Source organism: Capra hircus, chromosome 3 (assembly GCF_001704415.2).
Source record: "Capra hircus breed San Clemente chromosome 3, ASM170441v1, whole genome shotgun sequence".
Lineage (NCBI taxonomy): Eukaryota > Metazoa > Chordata > Mammalia > Artiodactyla > Bovidae > Capra > Capra hircus.
Window position 1 is genome coordinate 87,060,277 of NC_030810.1, and position 26,658 is coordinate 87,086,934.

Here is a 26,658-nt window from a genome sequence, read left to right on the forward strand (position 1 = left end):
ATACCAAGGGAACATTTCATGCAAAGATGGGCTCAGTACAGGACAGAAATGGTAGAGACCTAACGGAAGCAGAAGATATTAGGAAGAGGTGGCAAGAATACACAGAAGAATTGTACAAAAAAGATCTTCACGACCCAGATAATCACGATGGTGTGATCACTCACCTAGAGCCAGACATCCTGGAATGTGAAGTCAAGTGGGCCTTAGAAAGCATCACTACGAACAAAGCTAGTGGAGGTGATGGCATTCCAGTTGAGCTGTTTCAAATCCTGAAAGATGATGCTGTGAAAGCGTTGCACTCAATATGCCAGCAAATTTGGAAAACTCAGCAGTAGCCACAGGACTGGGAAAGGTCAGTTTTCATTCCAGTCCCAAAGAAAGGCAATGCCAAAGAATGCTCAAACTACCACACAACTGCACTCATCTCACACATTAGTAAAGTAATGCTCAAAATTCTCCAAGCCAGGCTTCAGCAATATGTGAACCGTGAACTTCCAGATGTTCAAGCTGGTTTTAGAAAAGGCAGAGGAACCAGAGATCAAATTGCCAACATCCTCTGGATCATGGAAAAAGCAAGAGAGTTCCAGAAAAACATCTATTTCTGTTTTATTGACTATGCCAAAACCTTTGACTGAGTGGATCACAATAAACTGTGGAAAATTCTGAGAGATGGGAATACCAGGCCACCTGACCTGCCTCCTGAGAAACCTGTATGCAGGTCAGGAACCAACAGTTAGAACTGGACATGGAACAACAGACTGGTTCCAAATAGGAAAAGGAGTAGGTCAAGGCTGTATATTGTCACCCTACTTATTTAACTTATATGCAGAGTACATCATGAGAAACACTGGGCTGGAGGAGCACAAGCTGGAACCAAGATTGCCGGGAGAAATATCAAAAATCTCAGATATGCAGATGACACCACCCTTATGGCAGAAAGTGAAGAGGAACTAAAGAGCCTCTTGAGCAAAGTGAAAGAGGAGAGTGAAAAAGCTCAACATTCAGAAAACTAATATCATGGCATCCAGTCCCCTCACTTCATGGGAAATAGATGGGGAAACAGTGGAAACAGTGGCTGGCTTCATTTTTCTGGTCTCCAAAATCAGTGCAGATGGTAAGTGCAGCCATGAAATTAAAAGACGCTTACTCCTTGGAAGGAAAGTTATGACCAACCTATACAGCAAATTAAAAAGCAGAGACATGACTTTGTCAACAAAGGTCCTTCTAGTCAAGGCTATGGTTTTTTCAGTAGTCATGTATGGATGTGAGAGTTGGACTATAAAGAAAGCTGAGCACTGAAGAATTGATGCTTTTGAACTGTGGTGTTGGAGAAGACTCTTGAGAATCCCTTGGACTGCAAGGAGATCCAACCAGTCCATCCTAAAGGAGATCAGTCGTGGGTGTTCATTGGTAGGACTCATGTTGAAGCTGAAACTCCAATACTTTGGCCACCTGCTGCGAAGAGTTGACTCATTAGAAAGACCCTGATGCTGGGCGAGATTAGCGGCAGGAGGAGAAGGGGACAACAGAGGATGAGATGGTTGGATGGTATCACCAACTCAATGGACATGGGTTTGGGTGGACTCCAGGAGTTGGTGATGGACAGGGAGGCCTGAAGTGCTGCAGTTCATGGGGTCGCAAAGAGTCGGACACGACCGAGCGACTGAACTAAACTGAACTGAAGAAAACAAGAGGTTTATCTCAGCACATCACTTACTCCAACCTCTTATCAGTCCTAAGAACAAGTGGTGTCAACATGTTATCTATCTTAAATCATTTTGTACTGGGACCACTTGACAATGCCCAGGGGAAGTAAGGCCTTAGCCTCCTTCCTCTGGCTGGGCTCAGGCTCAGGCCTTCCTTCCTCAGGTCTCTGTGCATCCATGGCTGCCCCACGCCCTTTAAGCTCTGACTACTCCCAAACCCATGAAAGCAGAGATATGCCGAGATGTCCATCGTCACATTCCCAGGTGTAGCCCAGTGCCCAGCACATAGTAGCCACATGGTGCACATTTGTCAAATGAATGAGTTATTCTCTAATGGCTTCATGTGATTCAGTCACTATCAACCGGGTACCAAGTATGTGCTGGGCACCTTCAATTTAGAGGTAAACACAAGACAAGCTACAGTTTTTCCAGTAGTCATGTATGGATGTGAGAGATGTACCATAAAGAAAGCTGACCACCAACGAATTGATGCTTTTGAACTGTGGTGTTGGAGAAGACTCTTGAGAGTCCCTTGGATTGCAAGGAGATCCAACCAGTCAATCCTAAAGGTAATCAGTCCTGAATATTCATTGGAAGTACTGGCGCTGAAGCTGAAGCTCCAATACTTTGGCCACCTGATGCCAAGAACTGACTCATGGGAAAAGGCCCTGATGCTGGGAAAGACTGAAGGCAGGAGGAGAAGGGGACTACAAAGGATGAGAAGGTTGGATGGCATCACCAACTCGATGGACATGAGTTTGAGCAAACTCTGGGAGATGGTGAAGAACAGGGAAGCCTGGCATGCTACAGTCCATGGGGTTGCAAAGAATCGGACATGACTGAACTGAACTGAAATACAGGACCAGCTTGGAGGAAGTCTCAATCACAGTGGGGCTGAAGCTTCAGTCTGATGCTCCAGAATATAGCTATCAGCATCCCTTGAAACACTTTTAGAATACTGTGGACAATGAATGAATGACAATTTATCAGAGAAACTACAGAGAAAGGAGCCAAATTCAGTGAGACCACAGGGACGGGAATCATTGATCTGCCTGAGTAGTCAAAAAAGGCTCTGCTGGTGAAGGATGTGGTCTGACTTCAACCTTGACAGATGAGGTGTTTGCCTTAAGCACAAGTTGGGAAAGGAGCATTGTAAACAGAGGCACCAGTATTAATAAGAGCAAGCAGTTATAAAATTACTAATAGGGGCTGGAATAAGTGACAGGAGATGCCCCTTCCAGACATGTATTTCCCAGGGGCTGGGGATGGGTGGAGCCACAGAGAGACTGAAACATTGAATCCTAGGAACTGAAGAAAGAAAAAGCTCTTGAATTAGACTTTATGATTAACAGGCTCGTCCTATTTAGCCTCATTTAGATTCATTCTCATATAGAGACAAAATGAGCTTAATCGTTTCAGTAAATCCATTTTCAAAAGCAGCAGGGAACTGTAGGGCTTGGGTGCCAATCTCCCCAGGTCTGAGGCTCAGGAGGGATCCCGGGTTCCAGCCAGCGTTTACATCACCTGCAGGTCAGGTGTGGGAAGCATCTCCTGGGACACAGCAGAGTGTCCCAGTCCCTGTCACAGGACACAATTCATCCCCTGCTGGTCAGGTAGTAGCCTCTCTGCCTGTACCCTGCCCCCAGAAGAGAAGATAGAGGCTGGGCGGGCGCTTTGGGGGCTGCATAAGGGAGAGGGCTGCCCCCAAACCTGCTGACTAAGGCTCCACAAGGTGCCACAGCAAGCGCAGTCGGTCTCCAGTGTTCGCCCCTGCTCTCAGGCCATTTCCTGCTCAGATTTGGGAATTTTCAGACCCAGAGGGAAAGTCCCTTGAGACACGTATTAGAACGAGAGAGAGCGCGCGCACCGGATCCGCCTGGAGAGCGCGGAAGGAAAGATCAGGCTCTGTCCAAAATCCGCGCGCTGGAGGGCGGGAGGCGGCGGAGCCCGCATTACTTTCTTGAAGGCTTTGGCTTTGAGCGCAGCACACAGGGCGACTGGAAGACAAACGGAGAAGACCGGCCCGCTGGGTGGGGGCGGGGAGGCGTTCAGTGGGCCTCTGGAGTGTGTGTCTGTCAGTGCGCCCGCGCCTGTGTGTGTGTGCGTGTGTGTGTGTGTCTGGCGCCTGTCCAAGGTGATTTCCCATAAAGCACATGCCTCACAAGTCCGCTTAAAAGGCTGTGCCGAGGAGCTGGCCAGTGGAGCCCGGCTCGGGGAAAGTGAAAGTTTGTCTGGGTGCTCCGCGCGCCGCCGCGAGTCCCTCTACACTCCCGGGTCAGCAGCGCGGCCCTCGGCCAGGGCGCGGACTCTGCAGCGGCCAGCGATCAAGACAGCGAGCAGCAGAGCGAGGGCGGCCGACGCGCCCGGCCGGGACCCAGCTGCCCGTATGACCGCGCGGGGCGCCGCCGGGCGCTGCCCTCCCACGGTAAGCGATCGCCGCGGCGCCGGGCCCGGGCCGGGCTGGGGCTGGAGCTTGGCGGCGCAGCGCGGCTCCTCAGAGCCCACTGCCCAGCGCGCGCCGACTGCCGAGGCTCTTCCGTCTCCCGGCACCGGGCCCATCTTTGCACGCCGACTGCAAGAGGCCCCTCTTGCGCTGGGGCTGGGACCAGAAGCGGCCCTGCAGCTGCTCCTGCGGCTGCAGCACCTCTTTGGGGAAGGGAAGACTGCTTACCCCATTGCAGGGAGAGGTACGCAGAGCCACCTGCGGGCAAAGGAGAGGGGTTTGCAGTCAAGGGACAGAAGCTCCGTCCTAGACTCTCTCCACCGCCCAGGGACAGGCAGAATGGCTGTGCGCCTGAGGGTGGCGCCTGCCCAGTGGGCATTCCACACGGGCCATACGCATGCTTCTAGGTCCTGCTGGGGAGTGGGCGCTTCTGAATGGGGAAAGTTCGGGTGCCATCCACTTAGAGAATGCAAGGCAGAAGGAAGGAGCTGGGCAAGCCACTACTTGTTCCAGCTCACAGACAGGAGCTGTTGGGCACTTGGGTGGCTGGATCAAGTCCGTTTTGTGGGGGATGGGGGTACCAGAATTGCCTGGTGCCAGCTCTGGATCTTCCTGCAGATTCAGGTTCAGTCAGTCGGGGAGCTCCTGGGCTTGATGATGGTAAAGGAGGTGGAAGGAAGGTTTGGGGTTGCAGAACTGTGGGCAGGAGCTGCCGGCGGTTCACCACTGCCCTGCTCTAACCATGGGCTGTAGCTGGGTCAGCTGCTAGATGGTGCAGGGTGACTCCATTAATGGACAGTAAGGCAAACCCTGCCAGTGGGTTTGCTTCTGAGGAATTCTAGAGGAGAAACCTGGTGGGGGGGCGGGAGGCAGCGAGAGAAGCAGAAAAATATTCAGAGGATAAGGGAGGAAGGTTGCAAGTAGGGTGATAGGGACAAGCCCTTCCACGAGGAGGAAGAGCCAGCTGAAAGAGATGAGATGGGGTTAGGAGGGGAAGTCAGGAAGGGTGAGGTGACGGCAACAAGACAAATAGGGGCTGGAAGTGAGACGGTGAGGAAAGAGGAGGAAGGTAAACGTGGAAGGAAAGAGGCTGAGGGTCCACTCATGCTAAGGTCTCTCCAGGGACCATTTTGCTAGGGAATTTGGGACATGGTGAGAAGCAGGGGAGGATGGGTCGCTGGGCTGAGATGTCCCAGAGTCTCTCTGAGCCTGAAGCAGAGATTCCTAGGGCTGCCCCAGAGGCCAAAGCTGGTGGGTGGGAAGAAGAAAGGAGGGGGGAGAAGAGCCAGCCCAGCCAGACACAAGCTAGAGTGTTAACCCTTGGGTACCTGTCCAGCTCCTCCTCTCAGGCCACGTCAAGGCCCCAGGTGCAGGGGTGGTCCCCTTTGGCCACCTTCAAAGCCAGCCTCCCACATGGTGGCTGTACACTCCCCACACTGATGCTTGAAATAACTCCAGAAGCCAGGCAGCCCTTGGGGTTAAGCATTGCCCTCTCCTGGCTGCCCTCAAACATCAATATCTTAAATCGTCTGTGACAAGGCTATCTTCCTGAGCATCCCCTTCCCCATGGACCCTTTCCTCCAAACCACTGACACCTGAGGCTTGGAGCCTCAGGGGCAACCAGCCTGGGGCAGAGACATACCTTCTGTATGGCCCAGTATCCTCCCATGGGTCCTGAAGTGCAGGTTCCTGAGGGCTGGCACAGCCATTCCCACCCAGAACGCCCTCCTTAACCACCCAACAGAGCCCAGTGTTCCCTCCATGACTCTTTTCCCTCTTCCACAGTCTGCCTCGCCCAGGTCAGACCAGGACCCTCACCAGACCCTGGTGCTGAACAGCACTGGGCCATCCCGAGCCTCTTTCCTCCAGGCCCCCCTCCCCCTCCTCTCTCTGCCATCAACTCCCCCCCTACCCCCCCACCTCTCTACCCACCCCCCACCCCCCCATCTTTGAAGGTCTTACTGTGGCTTCTCCTCCCCGGAACCTCCCTGGAGCCCAGCCAGGGCTTCTCCTCCCTGGTAAGAGCTGACAAACATTTTAGGCTTTTAGTTCTATGTAAATCAGCATGTTGTTGTGGGCTGCTTCACAGCCTCCAGTGTGCTATTTGTTTGCGCTATTTGTCTCAGCATCTGAATTAAAAGGCAGAGCCCAGAACCCAGGAAGGTACCAGCCCACACCCCACCCTGACAGCATTTCCCCCGATGTGCCAGGAGGCGACATCCAGCTTGGGAGAGACAGCCCAAGAGTCTTTCTCTGCCTCTGGCTGGAGAAGGGGGTACCTAGAGCCAGGGAGAGGGCTAAGGGGACCTTGGCAAGAAGGAGGGAAGTGGAATGACAGGGTGTCAGGAGCTCATCCATCAGTCTGGGGACAAGCAGCTACTGGGTCAGGGGGGTGCTGAAAGAGGGGAGAGATCTCAGAAAATGTTCTTGCAATGATAAGAGCTGTCAGGCTGGATGCAGAACCTGATGGGGCTCCAATAGGTAGGTGTCAGCCAGGGATGGTCTAAAGTTGGCACTGCTTCCTCTGATTAATCAGTTGGGCTCTTCTTGACACACAGCCCTAGGGCTCCAAAGGTCTGTGATGCGGGATAGGTTCCCAGTGAAACTGAGTTTGGGCCCCTGGTTTTTCCATTAGCAGAGCCAGACGCATGTGGAATCAGGTAGGAGGAAGGGCTGGGCCCAGAGAGATGTCTCTGGCTCCAAGTGTGGAAGCCAGCCAGTGTAGGAACATGAACTTGAGAGGAGTGGGCAGCTCCCAAGATGCCTGGCTCAGTGTTTGACGTTGCAGAGTCAGAATAATGGGTAGAAGCAAGTCCTGCATTCGAGGAGTTTCCTATGTGACTGGCATTTAGACTGGCAGGCACAACTCCCATGTCCTCATTAGAAATTCAGTGTAGAGTGGCTTGGCCTGGGTTAATCTGGGAAAGCTTCTTGGAGGAGGTGACATTTGGGTTGTTATCAAGGGAGAGCAGGGTTGTGTGTGGTTCTTAGGAAATCTTGAGGAAGGTGACTTTGGGAATGCTGTATTCTGGGATGAGAGGCCGAGCCTATAGCACTGTAGGTCTGAGGTCCTTGTTTTTCCATCCTCAGCAGGGGAGGGTGGTTCCTGGGGAGTGTGAGAGAGCTGGGGAGAAATGATGCCCTCTCTATCGCAGACATGGCTGGGCCGTCTGCTGCTGCTGGCCTGTCTCCTGGTGAGCAGTGGTGCTACTGAGGAGGTGTCGGAGAACTGTAGCCACATGATTGGGAACGGACACCTGCTGTTCCTACAGCAGCTGGTGAGTGTGTGGCCCTGACTACCCCGGCTTCTCCCCACTGGGGAAACGGAGGCAGGGAACAGGGCCAAAGAGAGGGGTTGTAGGCAGAGGAGAGGAGAACGGCGGTGCAGGATACGGCTTGTGGCTCCCACTAGCTCCACGGATGTTCTTCTTTGACCTTCTAAAGGTCAATGCTTCTGACCCTTCACCCACCCCAATCCTGAAGCCCTCTCCAGCTCTCCTGCAGGCAGGGGACAGGGTAGGCTTCTAGCTGGTTGCCTGGGTTAATGATGGCCTAGAATGTCCATCAAGGACTCTGAAAAGGCTTGTAAAGCCTGCTCCCCCTCGATGGGATGCTTCCCTCGAGGAGCCAGCCCAGTCTGCCTTCTGTGTCCAAATGTTGCCTCTAGCTCCTGGACTCCCAGATGTGCCGCCAGCCTGGCACCAGGGCCTCAGCCAGATTTGGAAGGGAGGCTCCCGGCTGACTCCCGGCCCTATCCCGACACTTCCCTGGCTCTTGCCCGAACCCTGGGGCTGGGATGGCCTGCTCACCCAGGCCTTGAAGGAACCCATGCCTCACCCTCATCAGGCCAGCAGAGATGTCAACAATTCCTAGCATGGTTCAGTTCAGTTCAGTTCATTTCAGTCTCTCAGTCGTGTCCAACTCTTTGCGACCCGCCAATTGCAACACACCAGGCCTCCCTGTCCATCACCAACTCCCGGAGTTCACCCAACCGGCAGAATCAGGTTGCTATCATGACTGCTGTCCTGCTCAGAAGAGAATTTGCCACCCCTCTGGCCAGGAAGGCAGGGTGGAACCCCACTGGCTAAGGTCAGCTCCAGGGCCTTGAGTTTGGGGCCTGTGGGCTGGCCCGCTGTCTCTCTTGCCCCCTGTGCTTTCCCTCCTGTATGTAGCTGCTGTAGCAATACAAAGTTGACCAAGAATCGCTGCATTCTTTGAGGCTCAGAATCACAGAACCACAGCTCTGAAGGGCAGCAGCAGCTATAAGGGCATCTAGCCCCAGTCCGTATATATCCTGAATTCCTAGAGCTTGTCTAACCTCTGCTTAAATTCCTCCCAGGACAGGGAGCTCACTACCCCCCACAGGAGATTATGTCCTCTATCCTGCATTAGACAGTTCTTCCTTATAATAAACTGGCATCTGTCAGACTTCATAAAGTAGGAGGTACAAGACAGAGACTTCTTGTTCTTCTCCAGCCCTCCCCTGGCCATATGGAAGTCACAAGTCTTCCCCTAGCCTTAGCTCTGTCATCTCATGTATGGTTTGGGGAGGTGGATGAGGATCAAACCCCAGAAACTCTAGTTTCCATCCAAAAACTCTAGTCCCCATTCTTAGGCAAGCTCAGTGGAACTGCAGACACTTGCCACCACTAGCCTGCTCTCTCTTACAGATTGACAGTCAGATGGAGACCTCGTGCCAAATTTCCTTCGAGTTTGTAGACCAGGAGCAGTTGGTGAGTTATGGCTCTTTACAAAGCCCATGGGCCCATATGTATGCCCTTACCAGGGTGGGTATATGCAGGCCGGAAAAATCCTAGAGCTGCGCAGGGTATGTGTGTGAGGACCCCTGGGTGCCCAAGTCTGGGGTGCCAGGGTCCAGGGTTGGTCAGGGTCCTGGGCTCAAGTCCCCTGCTGTGCCCTTCTCCTGGCTTGGCACATGTCAAAGTCTTACAATGTGTCAAGCACTTTTGATCCCAACCACATTTGGGAACAAATGGTTCACTCATCGTGTTTATGAAAGGTCAGGGGAGAGGGCATAGCTTGGAAGCAGTGGAGGCCTGATTTGAACCCAGGAAGGCAGGCTCTAAGGCCTAAGGCAAACCAATACTTCTGGGTCACCTCCATCTAACAGCCAGACCAGCAGCCAAGGGGATCAGTCCAGCCCTTTTCCTCTTCCTCCTTATCCCACGCCCAACCAGATACCGAGTGATGCTGGTTCTACTCCTCAACATCTCTCGGTTCTAGGGCCCAACCCCATCAGTTGCTTGGACAATTTCAAGAACCTCCTAAATGGCCTCCTCTCCTCCAGTGCACTCCTCTTCCCACCACTGGGGGGAGCGCTCTGAACCACAATTTGTTATCTTCACTGCCTTTCCTGAACCTGGAGACCCCCTCACTCCAGGGGAAAGCTTTGGTTGTCTAGCCTGGGTTTACAAGTTTCAGTCTCCACCACACAGCCCAAGCCACTACCCCATTCTGTGTTCCTTCCTGCCTCCAAGCCTTTGCACATGCTCTTTCTGATGCCTGTAATACCTTTCCAGCTGTCCCCACCCCAGCCTTTATACCACACCTATTTATCTTCTTGCCTGATACAAAATCCCCATCATGGCCAGGGTTTGCTCCCATCTCTGAGCTTCTGCACACCTGACCCAAACACACTTCCGTTAGAACTGGAGACCAATCTCACAGTCCGAGGAGTAACCTCAGTGTTCCACTCACTTGCTCACTCCCACCTCACCAAGCATTTACTACAAGGAACCTATCGGACCAGGTACTAGGAATACAGAGCTAAAGCAGAGTCTTCATTGAGGCATCCACCATCTTTTTAGGGAGAAAAAACACAGAGGTTATTCTTTGGACCCTGGGGTAGTCTCCAGCACCCCTGTGGCTGGGAGGATTAGAAGGAGCCGTATGGTAAAGAGCTTCTTGTGAAAGCAAGCCAAAAGAGGGTCAGAGACAGAAAGAGAGAAGTTCCTCAGAGCCCACCCTACCGATGCACCTTCAATCTGAGCTCACCTTTCAAAAACCCAAGGACCACTCTGGTCAGAATCCACATTTCCTTCCCTCTAGGAAAGGGAATCAGTAGGAAATGCAGTCCCCAGTAGTGTCAGATCCCAGCAAGGGAGAGTGGAAGCCAGCTGAGGGCAGCATTCTCTGTCTTCTGGAGTGGATGGTCCTCTCCTCAGGAGCGGTGGTAGGGCAGTCTGTCTGGGAGGTGGGTATCCGGCACAGAGCCTGCGCTCCCAGGAGGCATCAGCCAGGTCATAAACTCCAGGTTGTTACTTTCCAGGACGATCCCGTGTGCTACCTTAAGAAGGCATTTCTCCTGGTGCAAGACATAATGGAGGATACCATGCGCTTCAAAGACAACACCCCCAATGCCAAAGCCATTGTCCAGCTCCAGGAACTCTCTCTGAGGCTGAAGAGCTGCTTCACCATGGACTATGATGAGCAGGACAAGGTAGGAGGGCCCTGGAGCTGGGGGCACTGAGAGAGAGAGGGCAGAGGGCAGCTGTAAGCACAGAGATGCTCACTGGCCTCACCCCAGGTCATGGCTCACTTGCACTCTCACTCACGTGTTCATTCCACAAACCTCTGCTGAGGACTCACAGTGCAGGAGGGACAGTATTAGGCCTTGCTGATGTTCCTCATGAGCAGGAACTACATGGTTCCCAGCCTCTGGGAGCTTATAGTTAACTAAGGGTGGCAGTCACTAAACAAACAATGACACGAGTAGATAGAATTTTAACCCATGAGGACTGTTCATTCATTCAACAAAGAAGAGTGTCTATTGTGTACTGTTGTTCTAGACTCTGGGGAACAGCTGTGATCAGACCAAATTCTCCACATTCATGGAGCTTGGTGTGAGGGTGGTGAGACAGTTAACAAAATACATAAATAAAGTAGAAGTAAAGTGGCAATGACTGCATCGCAGAAAGCAAGCCAGAAAGGGAAGACCAGAGGAGGTGAGGGAGAGAGCCAGGAAGGAGAAGTATGCGGGGCTCCAGAAGAGAGAAATGGGACTTGGATTTAAAAGGCAGTGGGGAAGAAGAGACAGGGAAGGCTTCTGAGTAAAAAGATACTCACTCGAGGTTCAAAGATGAGTAAGTTAGGAAGCATGAAAAGTGGTCAGAGTGTTCCAGAATAGAGAACGCTGGGCACAGAGCCCTGGTGAGCGGGAGTACGCACATTCAGGCCCTCCCAGCGTGGTTGGCATGGCCAAGGCCTGGGAGTGAAGGCAAGAGGGCTATGGAGGTGGGAGCCTGGGTCTCCCATCTGGGTGACCCAGATCAGCTGGGTCTAAAAAATGTGGGATTTTGTTTAAAGTGTGAGTGAGTGAAGTTGCTCAGTCGTGTGCTTGTCCGACTCTTTGCGATCCCATGGACTGTAGCCTACCAGGCTCCTCCATCCATGGGATTTTCCGGGCAATAGTACTGGAGTGGGTTGCCATTTCCTTCTCCAAGGGACCTAGTCTAGCTTGCACTGTGAGACCATTCTGGCTGCTGTGCTGGCAAGGGTGTGTAGGGATCAGGGATGGAGGCTGAGCAGCCAGCAGGAGGTGCAAGTCCAGGCGGCCTGGACTAGGTTTGTGCAGTGAAGGTGAGGCCAGGGGACACCTTCTGAGTTTAGAGAAAGAGCCAGGGGATTTGGTAATACAGTGGCCATGTGGAGCTGAGGGAAGAGAAGAGCAACAGCGGTTTTGTCGGCAGCCCATAGAGTTCTGGTGATGCTGAAGTGGGACAAAGCAGGGGAAGGACAGGAGTTTCAGGCTGGGGCACACATTGCCAACTGTGAGAAGAGAAACAGGCCCAGGAATCTCAGCATTTATTTAGAAGTCAGGCACAGGAAGGGGGCCTGGCAAGGAGACTGAAGAACAGCATAAGGGGTGGGAGGAAACCCAGGAGAGCGTGGGATCACTGAGCCTGTGTAAAAGAGCATTTCAGGATGGGAAGAGCAGTCACCTTTATCAACCGGGGTCTGAGACGTCAAGCAGGAGAAGAGCTGAAAAGTGTCTGATGGATTTGACAATGTGGATGTTGGAGGCAGGTGCCAGAGCAAGTGGACAGAGAGTGAGGAAGTGGGGACACCACTGTGGAAGAACGTGGCTCAAAAAAAAAAAAAGGTAGAAAAAGAGAGCTAGCTGGAGGGTGGGTGGGATGGAGAAAGGAAAGATTTTTAAATAAGAGAAGTATTAGATTTGTGGTTTTCCAGGGTTGAGGTTCATAAGAATCATCTGTGGAGCTTGTTTAAAATGCAGATTCCTGGACTTCCCTGACGGTCCAGTGGTTAGGACTCACACTTCTACTTCAAGGGGTGTGGGTTCGATCCCTGGTCAGGGAACTAAGATCCTGCATGCCTCATGGTGTGGCTAATAATAATGATAAAAGCAAAAGGAAGTCTTCATTTAAAAATTGCCAATTCCAAAACACCTTTCCTTTTAAACAAATAAAAACTCAAATAACTTCTAGTAAAAAAAAAAAAAAATCACACACAAACTTTTAAATGCAAATTCCCAGTATGTACCCCTAGAAAGTCTGATTCACTAGGCCTGTGGGTGGGCCTTGGAATCTGTATTTTAGCAAGCCACCTGCCCTGCACATGGCAGGGATGCTGGGAGGTAGGGAGCGGGTGAAGCTAGAGGAGCAGGTCTCCTGAGGAGCCGGCAGGGGAGGGATTCAGGGCTTGGGAGGCGAAAAGCCACTGACTCTGTTGAGACAGGTAGACACCAGGACATTCTGTCCTTGTTTTCTCTGTGACGTATGAGGTGAGGTATGAAGAACACAGATATTTTTGTAAGAAAGACAAGAGGAAGAGAGCTCACCTCTTCCTTACAGTCGCCCTGGCAGGGAGGCAGGCAGGGATTGCTGTTTTGATTTGACAAACAAGGGGATGAACCCAGGCTGGAAAGTTCGTTTGGCCAGTGTTGCTGAGTTGGTGAGTAATGAAGCCAAGCCCGGGGCTTCCCACCCCTGCGTTCCGCTCTCCTTTATCTAATAAACATTTACTGAGGACCTACTGTGCACAGCCCCTGGGCATCCAGTGGTGCTTTCAAGGACTTCAGTGCCTAGTAAAGCCCATAGTTTTTCCCTTTGCAGCTCAGTTTAAGGAAGGACTTGGGAGTCATCAGCAGGCGGGCTATAGATGCAATGAAGCCATGGGGGTGGGGTGAGTGGAATGCCAGCCTCTGAAAGTCAAGTGGAGGGGGGCATGGAGCAGCTCAAGGGGAGGGAGGAAAACCTGGAGTGTGATGTTCTCAGAGCCCCAGTGGGTGTAGGGGGCCTAGGTCCCGTGAGCAGAAGAGAAACTAGCAGCTCAGCAGACAGGACGGGGGCAGCCTGGGCTCTCCTGTCAAGATACACCAAACCAGAGAAGGATCCACAGCCCCATGCCTTTCTCCTCACCACAAATGATGCTCTTTCTAAAGGATTAGAGTCTTAGACTCCACCCACCTCCCCAGCATGGCCCAGAAGTTTTCTTTGCTCTGTGGATAAGGTTAACGGTTCTTGACACGGCCAACAAGGCCCCACAGGACCTGGTCCTCACTGACCTCTCTCTGCTGCGTCTCTGGCCACTCTCCTCCTGGATGGCTGTGCTATAGCCTACTCTAGCCTTCTTTTTCCTCTTTTAACATTTCAGGTTCTTTCTTGCACAGTCTATTCCCACCACCTGGACAGCTCTCTCCAACCCCACCTCCTTTCCTTGTTAATTCTTGCTCATCTTTTAGTCAGTTCCTTGGGGATTCCCCCAAGCCCTCATTTAGTTCCCCTTGTTAAACACTCTCAGATAATTCTTCTTAGGACTCGCTGCATTTGTAACAATGCTGGTGACCTGATGAACTCAATGTCCAACTTAGCCAGGGACCACCTCTCTCTCATTCATTACACGATTCCCAGGGCTGCCGTCTATGGGGTCGCACAGAGTCGGACACGACTGAAGCGGCTTAGCAGCAGCAGCAGCAGGTAGCCTGGCACATAACTATGTGTTAAATGGAGCCATGAATAAATGATAAATCTCACCACCTTAGGACATGCTGCTGCTGCTGCTAAGTCGCTTCCGTCGTGTCCAACTCTGTGCGACCCCATAGACAGCAGCCCACCAGGCTCCTCTGTCCCTGGGATTCTCCAGGCAAAAATAGTGGAGTGGGTTGCCATTTCCTTCTCCAATGCATGAAAGTGAAAAGTGAAAGTGAAGTCGTTCAGTCGTGTCCGACTGCGTGCGACCCCATGGACTGCAGCCTGCCAGGCTCCTCCGTCCATGGGATTTCCCAGGCAAGAGTACTGGAGTGGGGTGCCATTGCCTTTTCTGACCTTAGGACATAGGGGTCCTACAAACCGGGGTAGAGAGCAGGGAGAAAACAAGAGAAAAAGAAGATGGATGTGAGAAAGGCCAAGGGAGTTTGACAAACAAGCTAGAGACATGGGACCAGTGCTTATTCTCATCAAAGGGGCTCTGCTCTCCTTCCAGGCTTGTGTCCGAACATTCCATGAGACGCCTCTCCAGTTGCTGGAGAAGATCAAGAATGTCTTTAATGAAACAAAAAATCTCCTTAAAAAGGACTGGAACGTTTTCAGCAAGAACTGCAACAACAGCTTTGCTAAATGCTCCAGCCATGGTAAGCACGGAAGGGGCCAGCAATTGTGGGGCTGGGGCAGGGTGAGTGGAGCAGAGTGTGGGGCTGGGGCAGGGTGAGTGGAGCAGAGGTGCACTGGGTTGGCGGTGGGGGGGTGGTGGTGGTGGTGGTGCATCAGGCTGAAGGGACCCCTGGGAGGCAGCCTGGCTGCTACTCGTGTGCTCCTGTGTGTAGACGTGCTTGTTTTGTGTATGTATGTGGCTTCGTGTACCTCTGAGTGGTCCTAGGCACATGTTTTTCTGACATGTGTGTGCATGCACACCTACGTATGTCTGCATGTTGAGGCATCAAAAAGGATCAAGCTGGTGGCTGTGAGATCAGGGAATGGAAAAGGGGGCCCTCTCAGAGAGCCCTGTAGGCATGGCAGCTTTCCCACTGGCTCTGCAGGCTGGCTGAACGTACGGGGGGTTCCGTGGACAGAGCAGAGGCTCCATCCAGGAGTCAGGGCTTGCTCCAGGAGCCCTGCTGTGAATCACCAGGATAGCCTGGCTCCAGAAGTCCCCAGGACGCCTTGAGTGTCCCCTCAAGGGACAAGATTGGATTTGAAGTCTGAGCGTCATTCAAACCCTGGCAGTGCTGGCCCAGCTGCGCACATATGTACCCTGCATTGTCCTCGTCTCTGCGTCCTGTGCCACGTGTACCCGCCTACATTCAACCTTGCTCCCCAAGGCAAGGGCTGAGGCCCTGCGACCTGCCAAATGGCCAAGTCCAGTCTCGTCGCTTCAACCCCAAGGCCTCAAGCCTTGGCCACAGGCCAGCCCCAGCCTGTTCCCGCCTGTGGGCGTGGCTGTGTAGCCCCCTGCTGTGCATGAACCCACCTTGCTGCTTTCCACCCAACAGTGTCTTTGGGGCTTGAGGGTGTCTTGTGTTAGAGGCCACTACTCAACATCTTGGCTGGCTATTGTCACCCCTGGCTTGGCGTCTGGCCAGCTGGATCTCCAGAAAGGGCAGTTTTCTGGTCTTCCCTGACCCCATCCCCCAACCTGTGTGTCTAAACCCCACTCTTTGCTCTTTTCCTGCAGTTTGCTCCTTTCCTGTCTAAAGCCTGTGTCACGAGCATTGGCTCCAGTCCTGTCCTCACCTCAGCCCCAGGGCTGAGTTAGGGCCTGAGGGGACCCCCCAGACCCACACCCCCTCTCCATCCCTCTGGGAAAGCTGTGCTGGAGGCCGGTGACTCTATCTCCTCCCCATCCTTCTCTCTCCTTCTCTCTGTGGTTCTTTCAGATGTGGTGACCAAGCCTGATTGCAACTGCCTGTACCCCAAAGCCACCCCTAGCAGTGACCTGGCCTCTGTCTCCCCTCAGCAGTCCCCCACCCCCTCCACAGCCCCTATGGCTGGCTTGACCTGGGCTGACTCTGAGGCAACAGACGGCAGCTCCCTCTTGCCCAGAGAGCAGGCCCTTCGCACAGTGGACCCGGGCAGTGCCAAGCAGCGACCACCCAGGAGCACCTGCCAGAGCTTTGAGTCGCCAGAGACCCCACGCGTTGAGGGCCGTCCCACTGGAGATTCTCCTCAGCCTGGCCCTTCGGTTGGAGCCCATGTCACTGGGATGGAAGACATTCTTGACTCTCTGCTGGGTGCTAACATGGCCCTGGAAGAGGCCTCTGGAGAGGCTAGTGAGGGTCCTATACCCCAAGGGGCAGAGCTTTCCTTCTACAGTCTGGGAGGACGCAGCGTCCAGGCAGAGCCTGTCAGCCCCAGTCACATCCTCCCAGCATCTTCAGCACTCTCTGGATCAGGAAAGAGGCTGCGGCTTGCGGATGCAACTAGCACACACCTGCCCACCCTGGGCCCCATGAGACCCACTGAGGCCTGGAGTCACACACCTGAGAAGACAGAACGTCCCTCTGCCTTGCCCAGAGACCACCAGGAGCCAGGCTTGGCCAAGACACCAGCACTGCGCCCGCAAGGCCTCAGCAGTCCCTCCGCCCCCTCTTCTCAGCCAAAGCTCCCCAGAAGCCATTCCTGGGGCCACGTGCTGTCCCTTGGGGAGCTGGAAGGCAGGAGGAGCACCAGGGACCGGAGGAGTCTCGCAGAGCTGAAAGGAGGACAAGCAAGTGAGGGGGCGGCCAGGCCCCCGGCCCGTTTTAACTCCGTTCCTTTGACTGACACAGGCCATGAGAGGCAGCACAAGGAAGCCTCCAACCCCCAGCTCCCTGGTTTTGTCTTCCGCCTGCTGGTGCCCAGTATCATCCTGGTCTTGCTGGCCGTCGGCGGGCTCCTGTTCTACAGGCGGCGGCGGCGGGTAAGAAGAGCCCCATTGGGGAGAGGAGGGCATCTCGTGGGCTGGGGCACAGCCTGGGCGCAGGAACAGGACAGAGGATGACTTGGGTTCAGGCTGGGTTGAACAGTCAACTTCTGAGAGACAGGAAGTTGACTGAGCACAGAGGGTGGGAGGTCGAAGTGGAGGGTTTCTTCAAGAATGGGGAAGGCTCAGGCTGCAAGATTGACCAAAGGGACGGGGGCAGAGGAGTAGAAGACATTCTTCCTGGGCTACAGTGTGGTGAGAACCTAGAAGGGAGATGGAGGAAGAAAGTGATGCCTGTGCAGGGCAGGGCATTCCCGGAGACTTTGCAGAGCTGGGGGGTAAGGAGTCCCAGGACAGGAGAGGCCCCTGGAAGCCCCCTGGCCCTCTGGCTAAAGGAAGACCTGGGTAACTCTCTCATAGAGCCCCAGGGCAGCCCTGTTTGAGGATGGGGCCATGGCCCCCCACCCTGGCCCCCCACCCTCCCCCAGATCCACAGTGAGCCAGCTCTTTTCTGCCCCCAGAGCCATCGAGAGCCGCAGATGGTGGATTCTCCCATGGAGCAACCAGAGGGCAGGTGAGAGTTTGGGGGAGGGGGCTCTGGTAGGTACAGAGTGGGTGCTGTCTTGGCATCTATTTTTCATCTGGAATTGGAGGAGACATTCTGCCGTTTGCTGTAAGGAAATGAAGCTCAGAACGGGATGCGGGGGTGGGTGGTGAGAAGGAAGCATGTCTCTTCTTCCCTAGATATCTGGGATTTTTCCTAATTTCTTCTTAGGGTTAGGCAGTTCTGGTCTCCCAAATCTGAGAGGGCTGGAGCATGTGGGTGAGGGTTTGGGGGTTCCCTCACTCCTTGGCCTCTGCTGAAGTCTTATACCAGCCCTGTGCTCTGCCACAGCCTCCTGGCCCAGGAGAAGGACAGACAGGAGGAGCTGCCAGTGTAGACAGAATCCTAAGGTAAGACTCTGATCTGGATCTCTCTCCACTCCTTAAAACTGGTTACACCCAAATTTTCCACTCACCCTAGGTCGTTTGCTGCACCACCAACTTCCCTTCTCTCTCTCTCTGCTACTCCTTTTTCTATTTGTCGCCAAGTCTGGCCAACCCTCTGCTCCTCAGGTCCTCAGGCCTCCTATCACTGCTTCACTCCCTCCACCCCATCTGAGGCCAGGCACTGTTAATTCTTAATCAGGCTATTATTTCTGCATTGAGCTTCGACTTTTGCTGCCATCTTTCATCCCAGAGCAACCAAACTGTTTGTGTAAAGTCTTCAGCCTCCAGGGGAATTTCAGCATCTCTGCGTCACCAACCACTTCAACTCGACATTCTCAGCTTGGCTCCCAAGCTCCTCCAGCAGCAGCCCCTCACACAAATCTCTTGCCATTTTCCTCTCTATGTGCACCCTGACTGGATCCTTCCTCCCAACGAAGACCATTTCTGCCTCCCCACTTTTAGATCATGGAGCCACAGAAGCGTGGTCCTAGAAGGGCTCTCGGGGGTCATTTGGTCTAGAATCCCGCTGCAGAGGGGCTTCCCCTCTCTGCATCCCTGATGGGGAGTCAGCCAGCTTCTGGTTACACACTCTCAGCCACAGGCAAGCTCCCTGCCCTGTCCCAATAGCACCGTGGGGAAGTCCGTCCTTATTTGAACAGAATTGGCTTCCTGCCCCCTCCCCTTCCTCCCTCATGAGAGCCTTCTGATATTTAAACTCATGTGTCCATGTCCCCTTTATGAATTCTCTAGGCTAAGTGTGGCCAAGTCCCTTAAACATTCCTTATATGATATGGTTTTCAGACCCCTCACCATCCTGGTCGTCCTCCTTTGGACACACTCGTTTGTCAATGTCCCTCTGAAAATGTGACTCTCAGCTCTAGACATAGTGCTCCCCAATATTGTCTGACCAGCTCAGAGTTCAGAGGGACTGTTACCTTCCTTGATATGGACAGTGTTCTTTTATTTGTACCAATTAAGACTGCATTGCTCTTTTGTTTTGGTTTTTTAACCACCACATCATTCTGTTGTCATATGTTGAGCTTGTGGTCTATAGAACCCTAGTTCCATTTCCCCTAAACCTGTGGACTCTATCCTGTAGTTGGAGAACTTAACTTATTTTAACCAGTGTGCAGGAATTTATATTCCTCCTTGTTAAAAACCACCTTGTCGGTTTCAGCCCCTCACCCGAGCCAACTGGAATTGTTTTGAATCCTAATACTGTATTCACAGCCCTCCCAGCACATCTCCTGCACATCAGTGAGTGTCTTCTGTTGTCTTCACCCATGTATTTGATAAACATGTGACTCTTATCACTCCTCACCCCTGGAGCCCCAATTCCAGGCACTCCGCAGCCCTCCTCCCTTCCTTCCCCTCAAAACACAATCAGCCTGCAGGAATCAGCTCTTCCTGATGGTCTCCATCATCCTCTGGTTGCTCCTTTAATTCCTACTCATCTTTTTTGTATTTAACTTGCTATATTGATTTGTACTTCCTTGGATGTTGTTAATTTTCATACATTTTAAAATCTTTATGTGTATGAGTACCCCTAAGGAGTCTGTAAGCTCCTGAAGCACAGGGATTGTGTCTTCTACTTTTTTTGCATTTTCTTTTCTATCCTGAGTCCTAAACAGAGAGGGCCTCTTCATGCTTCACACTAAGAACTCAACAGATGTTGACTGATTGACTTCAGGGCTGACTGGCTGATTGACCCTGGTTGACTGTCTCTAACTGGCCAGCCTTCTGGTTGACTAGTTAACTAACTAACTAGTTGATTCTGACTGGCTGACCAACTGGATGGATGACTCTGACCAACTAACTAGCTAGTCACTGCCTAACTAGCTAGTTGATTGATGAAGCTGATTGGCTAACTGACTAGCTGGCTGCTTGCCTAAACTGCCGATTGGCAGGCTGGCTGACTAGCTGGAGAACCCATTCACGTTTCTAGTCACACCCTATGCCAAATGCAAGCAAGCACTTCAGGGCCTTCTCATATGTAGAATGACAGGTCTGGGCCACTCCTAGGGAGATAGGGTATCTGCCAAATGCTCAAAACCAGGGGAGCCTGTTTAGAGAACAGTTCAGTTCAGTTCAGTCGCACAGTCGTGTCCGACTCTTTGCGACCCCATGAATTGCAGCACGCCAGGCCTCCCTGTTCATCACCAACTCCCAGAGTTCACTCAAACTCAAATCCATTAAGTTGGTGATGCCATCCAGCCATCTCATCCTCTGTCATCCCCTCTTCCTCCTGCCCCCAATCCCTCCCAGCATCAGAGTCTTTTCCAATGAGTCAACTCTTCGCATGAGGTGGCCAAAGTACTGGAGTTTCAGCTTTAGCATCATTCCTTCCAAAGAAATCCCAGGACTGATCTCCTTTAGGATGGACTGGTTGGATCTCCTTGAAGTCCAAGGGACTCTCAAGAGTCTTCTCCAACACCACAGTTAAAAAGCATCAGTTCTTCAGCGCTCAGCTTTCTTCACAGTCCAACTCTCACATCCATACATGACCACTGGAAGAACCATAGCCTTGACTAGATGGACCTTAGTCGGCAAAGTAATGTCTCTGCTTTTGAATATGCTATCTAGGTTGGTCATAACTTTCCTTCCAAGGAGTAAGCGTCTTTTAATTTCATGGCTGCAGTCACCATCTGCAGTGACTTTGGAGCCCCCAAAAATAAAGTCTGACACTATTTCCACTGTTTCCCCATCTATTTCCCATGAAGTGATGGGACCAGATGCCAGATCTTCGTTTTCTGAATGTTGAGCTTTAAGCCAACTTTTTCACTCTCCTCTTTTACTTTCATCAAGAGGCTTTTTAGTTCCTCTTCACTTTCTGCCATAAGGGTGGTGTCATCTGCATATCTGAGGTTATTGATATTTCTCCCAGCAATCTTGATTCCAGCTTGTGCTTCTTCCAGCCCAGTATCAGACAGTAAAAGTGTCTGCCTACAATGTGCAGACCCGGGTTTGATCCCTGGGTCAAGAAGATCCCCTGGAGAAGGAAATTGCAACCCACTCCAGTACTCTTGCCTGGAAAATCCCATGGCAGGAGGAGCCTGGTAGACTACAATCCATGGGGTTGCAAAGAGTCAGACATGACTAAGCGACTTCACTTTCTTTCTTTCTTTAAGATATAACACATGTGGAATGCATGTGAAAGAGATAACACTTCCTGGGGGCCACCTTGTTGGTAAGGTGGACTCAAATGGGTCAGATGGGACACTGGCAGGGCTGTGAGAATGAGGCAGACCCCTCAGAACTGGCGAGCAGAGGATGGAACAAGGTCCCTGGGGACTTCATGGCTCAATGCTGCACCACCCTCTGACTGGTCGCCCGCCTCCCTTCTTGGCCTTGGCCCTCTGCCTGCCTAATCTCAGGCCCTCCCAAGCTTTCTTCTTCCTCCCCTTAAGATTTCACTTAGAGAGTGATCCAGGGCAAGGGCCACATACAGACCCTTACTTGGATCCTGCCCTAAAGTGGTCTCCAGGCCAGGCAGCAGGAGCCTTAGGGCCACCTGAAGACTGCTGCCCTGATGAGAGGGGGAAACACAGAGGCAGAGGTATGAGAGAAGGACCCTCAGAAAGGAAATGTGGACCCTGACCCCTCCATTCCAAGGAACCAAGAAATAGGGGCAGTGGGCTGGGGCTTGCCCACTTGGTTATTCTTCCCTTCTGGCCCCAGCAGGGCCTGTGGCCCAGCCATACCGAGCATGGCTCATGTCCAGTTTATAGTCTTCCCTGCCTGCCTTCCAGAGCATGGGAATGGGCTGGGAGCCAGAAGCTATGGTCCCATCTTTCCTCCTTATCCATCACGGGTTTTGCTGGTAGGGCCCAGGGATAGTCAGGGAGGGAAGCTCCGCACAGGGGCCAAAGTCAAACTGTTGGATGGAGTCCAGGGGATTTCTGCTCTGGGAACAAAGCATTCTGAGGACAAGGATGGGGGAAGGCTTGGAGACAGCAGGGCCCTGACTCCTATGCATGATGCAGGGAGGCAAGTCCCTTGGCGCATCCGGAAGGAGGCTGGCTTGCTTAGGGCTTAGCAGGCCAAATGGCAGGGTGGGAGTTTCCTTGTCTGGAACTTCCTCCAGTTCTTTCCCTTCAGATACTTCTGCCCTGCTGCCCTGAGTATTGTGTGTGATGACCTCTGTGATGAATGGTGTGGAGTGGGAATGAGAAATTCCTCTTCTTTGCTAGAGTTAGCAGGATTCGCTCTTGATTTTTTTAGACCAAAGATAGTGAGATGGTCTTGCCGGAGCCGGGGGTGGTGGGAGGGGAGATGGGCATCTAAGGACACTCAAGTGCCCCCTTCCCTCCTTGGTAGACCCCTACACTTGAGTAATGCCCATCCCAGCTCTGCTCAGACCTCTGCCAGGCTCTGTTACCTCCCCCTGTGGTCCCTGGTTCCCCAGGAGGAGGTAGGAGGTGAGGCCAGTCTGTCCAGAGGCTTGGGCTGCTGCCAGAGAAAGCTGCCCAGGGCCCTTGCGGTGTCTGGGGTGGTGGGGAAGGCTAGGGAAAGGATGGGAGGAAGTCCTGTCTGCAGCGCCAGCAGCAGCCCACAGGAACACTCTAGCCCGCCCACCCGTGTCCTCAGCGACCCCTCCCTTGACTCCCACTCAGCTGACAGCCTTTCTTTCTCTCCCCTACAGCTGGGCACACAGGACAGTCTCTCCATGGGAGGAGATACTGTGGGGACGGCCACCACCACCCCTCCCCAACCATTCTCCCGGGAATGTGGCCTGCCCACCATGAGAGCTCCTGGACTCCTGGAGAGCAGAGCTAGACCAGAGCAGCCAGGCTGGGGCTCCTCCGCCCTTGACCCTCAGACTCTGGACTGACTAAGAGAGGGCTGGAGGATGCCCCCCATGCTGCTGATATTTATCAGGGGCCCTGGAGGCTCCCATCTGCTTAAGGAAGGCTGCCAAGCCCAGCTGGGGACCCTCTGCCCCTCAGGGGCTGTGTCCTCTGCCCACTCCCCTCTAGGGACCCGGAGGCCCATGGGACATGGGAGAGCAGGGTGGGCACTGAGGAACAGAAGAGCCTTCGTGTCAGAGGACCTGCCTGCCGCCAAGGGATCCCAGCACCGACAAGCAGGGACTTGTCTCCAGAGAGAGAAGCATGAGGTTCACAGGGCGGGACAGCGTTGTTGGATTTCCCGTAAAGGCGTGTAGCCCAGAAGACGGGAAGAGTAGGCTTCTGGGCCTGCTGGTCTGCACTGATCGCCCGGAGCGGGTCTGTACCTTCCACTTGCCTCAGTGCCCTCTGCCGGCGGCCAGGCAGAGAGGGGATGCCAACCCGGCCCTCAGGACCTGCCTGGCCTGGCTTGGATGCCCAGGGCAAGACTAAGCGCTGGCCTCTGCCCCACCATTCCCCGAGGCCTGCCAGAGCTCCTCCAGGAGGCCGTGCAGAGCCTCTCCTCTGAAGGAAACCATCGCACTGTGAATACTGAACCTGCCTGCTGAACAGCCTGCCCCATCCATCCCGGAGAGCAAACACTTGTCCGTCCTCCCACTCCTCCAGCCTCTCCCCAGCTTCCTGCACTGAGCGCCCGAGCCGGCCTCGCCTGTCGACTGAGGGAGCCCCTGAGCCCTGACCTTCTGCTGACCCGGCTCTGACTCCCTGGGATGGATCAGGGTGGGAGAACTTCCCAGGGCCGGCAGCCAGAGCTGGTCTTTAGGCTGCGTTGTTCACCCAGGTTTCTGCATCTTGCACTTTGACATTCCCAAGAGGGACATGACTAAAGGGAGGGAAGAAAGGAGGGGAGGCACTGACACAGAGAGAGAGACTGCAGGGTGAGCTCTGACAGCAAATAGGTCTTTGAAATTGAGGGCCTGCCCCTGAGGTGTGGCAAGGGGTCAGCACCCCTGATCCCCCTGGCCGGCCTCTTTCCCTGTCCAGGCCCCTGCTCCCACCACAGTCCAAAGGCTGCTGTCAGCAGACACCTGGGCTGAGCGGTGTCCCTGTCAGGAGCCCGGGAGGCAGTGACCCCCTCCAGTTCTCGTCCCACCCCTCACTAGCATCATCTCTCTAACCAGGTGAGCCAGGGTGGGAGAGGGACTCGGAGAGTCCAGGCAGCTGCTTCCAGTCTGCCTTGAGGGCCTCAGCTCCCTCGACCGGCCAGTGGCTGCGGCTCTGAGTTCTGGGCATCAGGTGACAGGCCAGTAGACTGCCTTCAGCCTTTGTGCTACTGTGTCCCTCCTCTCCTGCTGCTCCGGGCCCTCCACCATGAGATCCTGTTGGACTTGGCCACTGGACCGGGGCCTATGAGCTTCCCTTCCAGCCCTTGAAAGTGAGGGTCCTCTGGTCCCTGCCTGCCCTGTTGCTATCCGTTGAGGAAAGGGCAGTGGAGAACTTTCCCCAGGAGGCCCATTTTCCTAGTCACAGACTCTATATTTGATACTAAAAACTCTGTATTTAAAAGCGGAAGGGGGAAAAAAATACAGAAAAAACATTCCTCCCTCACTCCCCACCCCTTGAACGTATAGTATTTTAAAGATCAAGAAAGCAAATCCAACCCATCACGGAAACTGTGTGCTCTTGGTGACCCAGGAGTGGGAGGGGCCCCTGCAGCCCCTCTGGGTGGCTACCTGGCTGCCTGCACAGGAACCCTTCTTTTCTCTGAGAAAGTCGAGAGGGAACATTGGCTCACACACTGTGAGATTTTGTTTTTATACTTGGAAGTGGTGATTTATTTTATATGAAGTCATTTAAATATCTATTTAAAAAATAGGAAGCTGCTTTTATATTTAATAATAAAAGAAGTGCACAAGCTGCCATGTGTGAGTCATGGAAAAAGTTGCTTTTGGGGTGTGGGTGGCAAAAAGGGTGGGGGGTGGCCAGTAGCTACTGGGGGTGCTCCAGCTCAGAAAGCATTTTTTCAAAATACTTGGGGAAGGAAAGTTGTCTCCAAGTTCCATTCTTGTTACTAAAACTTCCTGCATTATCACTGTCCCAAACACATTCATCTGCATATCTGGGTTTAGTAGGACAAAACCCAGCCAAACCTCATGCCTGGCCACCAGCCTCTGCCCCAGCACAGCCTAGCCCAGCCCAAGAAAACGGCTGGTTGGGCTCTGTCCAAGGGCCCGAGGGCCCTGTAAAGATGAGGCTCCTTGACCACTGAGCTCTACTGTCCAGGTCCTAGCAGGCTCTGAGGTGAATGAGCCCTGTCTGTGGACTGGGAACAAGGTGAGGTAGGCAGAAGGAAAGAGAGCCACCAAGTTTCGCGAGTGGCCCTAAGCCCTGAGCTTCCTTCTGGAGAGGAGACCAAGGATGCAGCCTTTCAGGGGCAGCGGGGTGCTGGGAAGGTCCAGAGGGACTGAAGGCCCAGCAGAGCCCAAACGCACACCCCGGGCAAGGCTGGGACAAGGTGGGGTGGGGGTGGGGCGCCTCCCCACTGCTAAGAGTGTTGAATCAATGGTTCTCAACCCTGGCTCTCCTGAAACTCACTTGGGTTGTTTCCAAAAAGACTGGTACCTAAGCCCCAACCTAGATCAACAAAATTGGAATCTCAGACACCAGGCTTCAGAAGCTTTCCAAGACATTTCAAGGGATTCACATGTGATTTAGAATCAGAAGCATGTAGAGCTGCACTATCTAATGTGATGGTTATTTGGGTTTAAATTAATTAAAGTGAAATAAAAGCAAACATTCAGTTTTTTTGTAGTACTAGTCACAATTCAAATTTGAATAGCCACATGTGTCTACCATGTTGGATAACACAGAAACAGAGCATTCGTATCACCTCCAAAATCATATTGGACAGCACTGCATGAAAGCTTGGGTCCCTGGACTTGGGAAACCAAGGTTTTAGGGTAAGAATGGGCACCAAGCCAACATGCCAGAAACCAAGTATCCAGGTGACTCAGTGACCTCTGTGTCCCAAGTCCCCACTACCACCCTGTCTCTCATCATTTCTCTTAAGCTAACTCTTCCCTTTCTATCCAAAGACCCTCAGGAAAGATTTTTGAAGAAACTTATTCATATGTTTTTTCTTCAAGTCCCAACTCAGAAGTCACCTCCTCTGAGAAGCCTTCGCAGCCTGACCCAAATCCCGGAGGCCCACTCTGGCTCAATTCCCTCCTCCCCTGTGCTCCCACAGACTGAGGGCCTGTCTGTCTCACCAGGCCACTGACTATGGCAGGAACTGTGCTGCGTCCTTCCTTGCACCCCAGGGCCTGAGAGTATCTGGCACACAGTAGGTGCTCAATAAATGGGCATCAAACAGCTAATATTGAATGCATGAACAAAAGTATAGTAAGGTAAATTCTGGCCAGATTTAATGGTGACCTTTTCTAGGGGCTTTCCTGGTATTAGAAAAATGGAATGTATTTCTAATGACTACAACTCATTAGCAGAGGAGATATTTTCAGCAGGTGTCCCCAGCTTCTGCTGGAGATGAGGCTGTTAAACCCTAACTGATCCCTGTGCAGGAGATAAAATGCATACTTCAAGGCCTTTAAGCCAGAGTTGGCAAATAAACAAACAAATGCCCATGTTCCTCACTTTCCCTTCCAGAGGCCCCAGGAGATATCCAGAAGTCTCAGTAGGCCTTTCCCGGGCCTCACGTGCTGCAGGCGTGGCTTCAGTTGTATCTGTGGAACACTATCAACTTCAGATTCACAGCCAAAGAACTCAGGCCATTGGC

The 26,658-nt window shown here is 52.9% G+C and overlaps 1 protein-coding gene across 2 annotated transcripts; it reads left to right on the top strand.

Moving 5' to 3' along the window:
- Positions 3,686 to 24,441, top strand: CSF1 (colony stimulating factor 1). 2 transcript variants are annotated; one of them, XM_013962557.2, is made up of 9 exons: positions 3,686 to 4,131; positions 7,305 to 7,427; positions 8,820 to 8,882; positions 10,439 to 10,609; positions 14,614 to 14,761; positions 16,004 to 17,025; positions 17,550 to 17,602; positions 17,924 to 17,982; positions 22,661 to 24,441. In XM_013962557.2, exons 1-8 carry the CDS (start codon positions 4,093 to 4,095, stop codon positions 17,967 to 17,969), a joined length of 1,665 nt encoding a protein of 554 aa, XP_013818011.1. In that variant the 5' UTR covers positions 3,686 to 4,092; the 3' UTR covers positions 17,970 to 17,982; positions 22,661 to 24,441. The 2 variants fall into 2 exon arrangements, with proteins under 2 accessions (XP_013818011.1, XP_017901371.1); XM_018045882.1 differs by having other exon boundaries at positions 3,687 to 4,131; positions 16,895 to 17,025.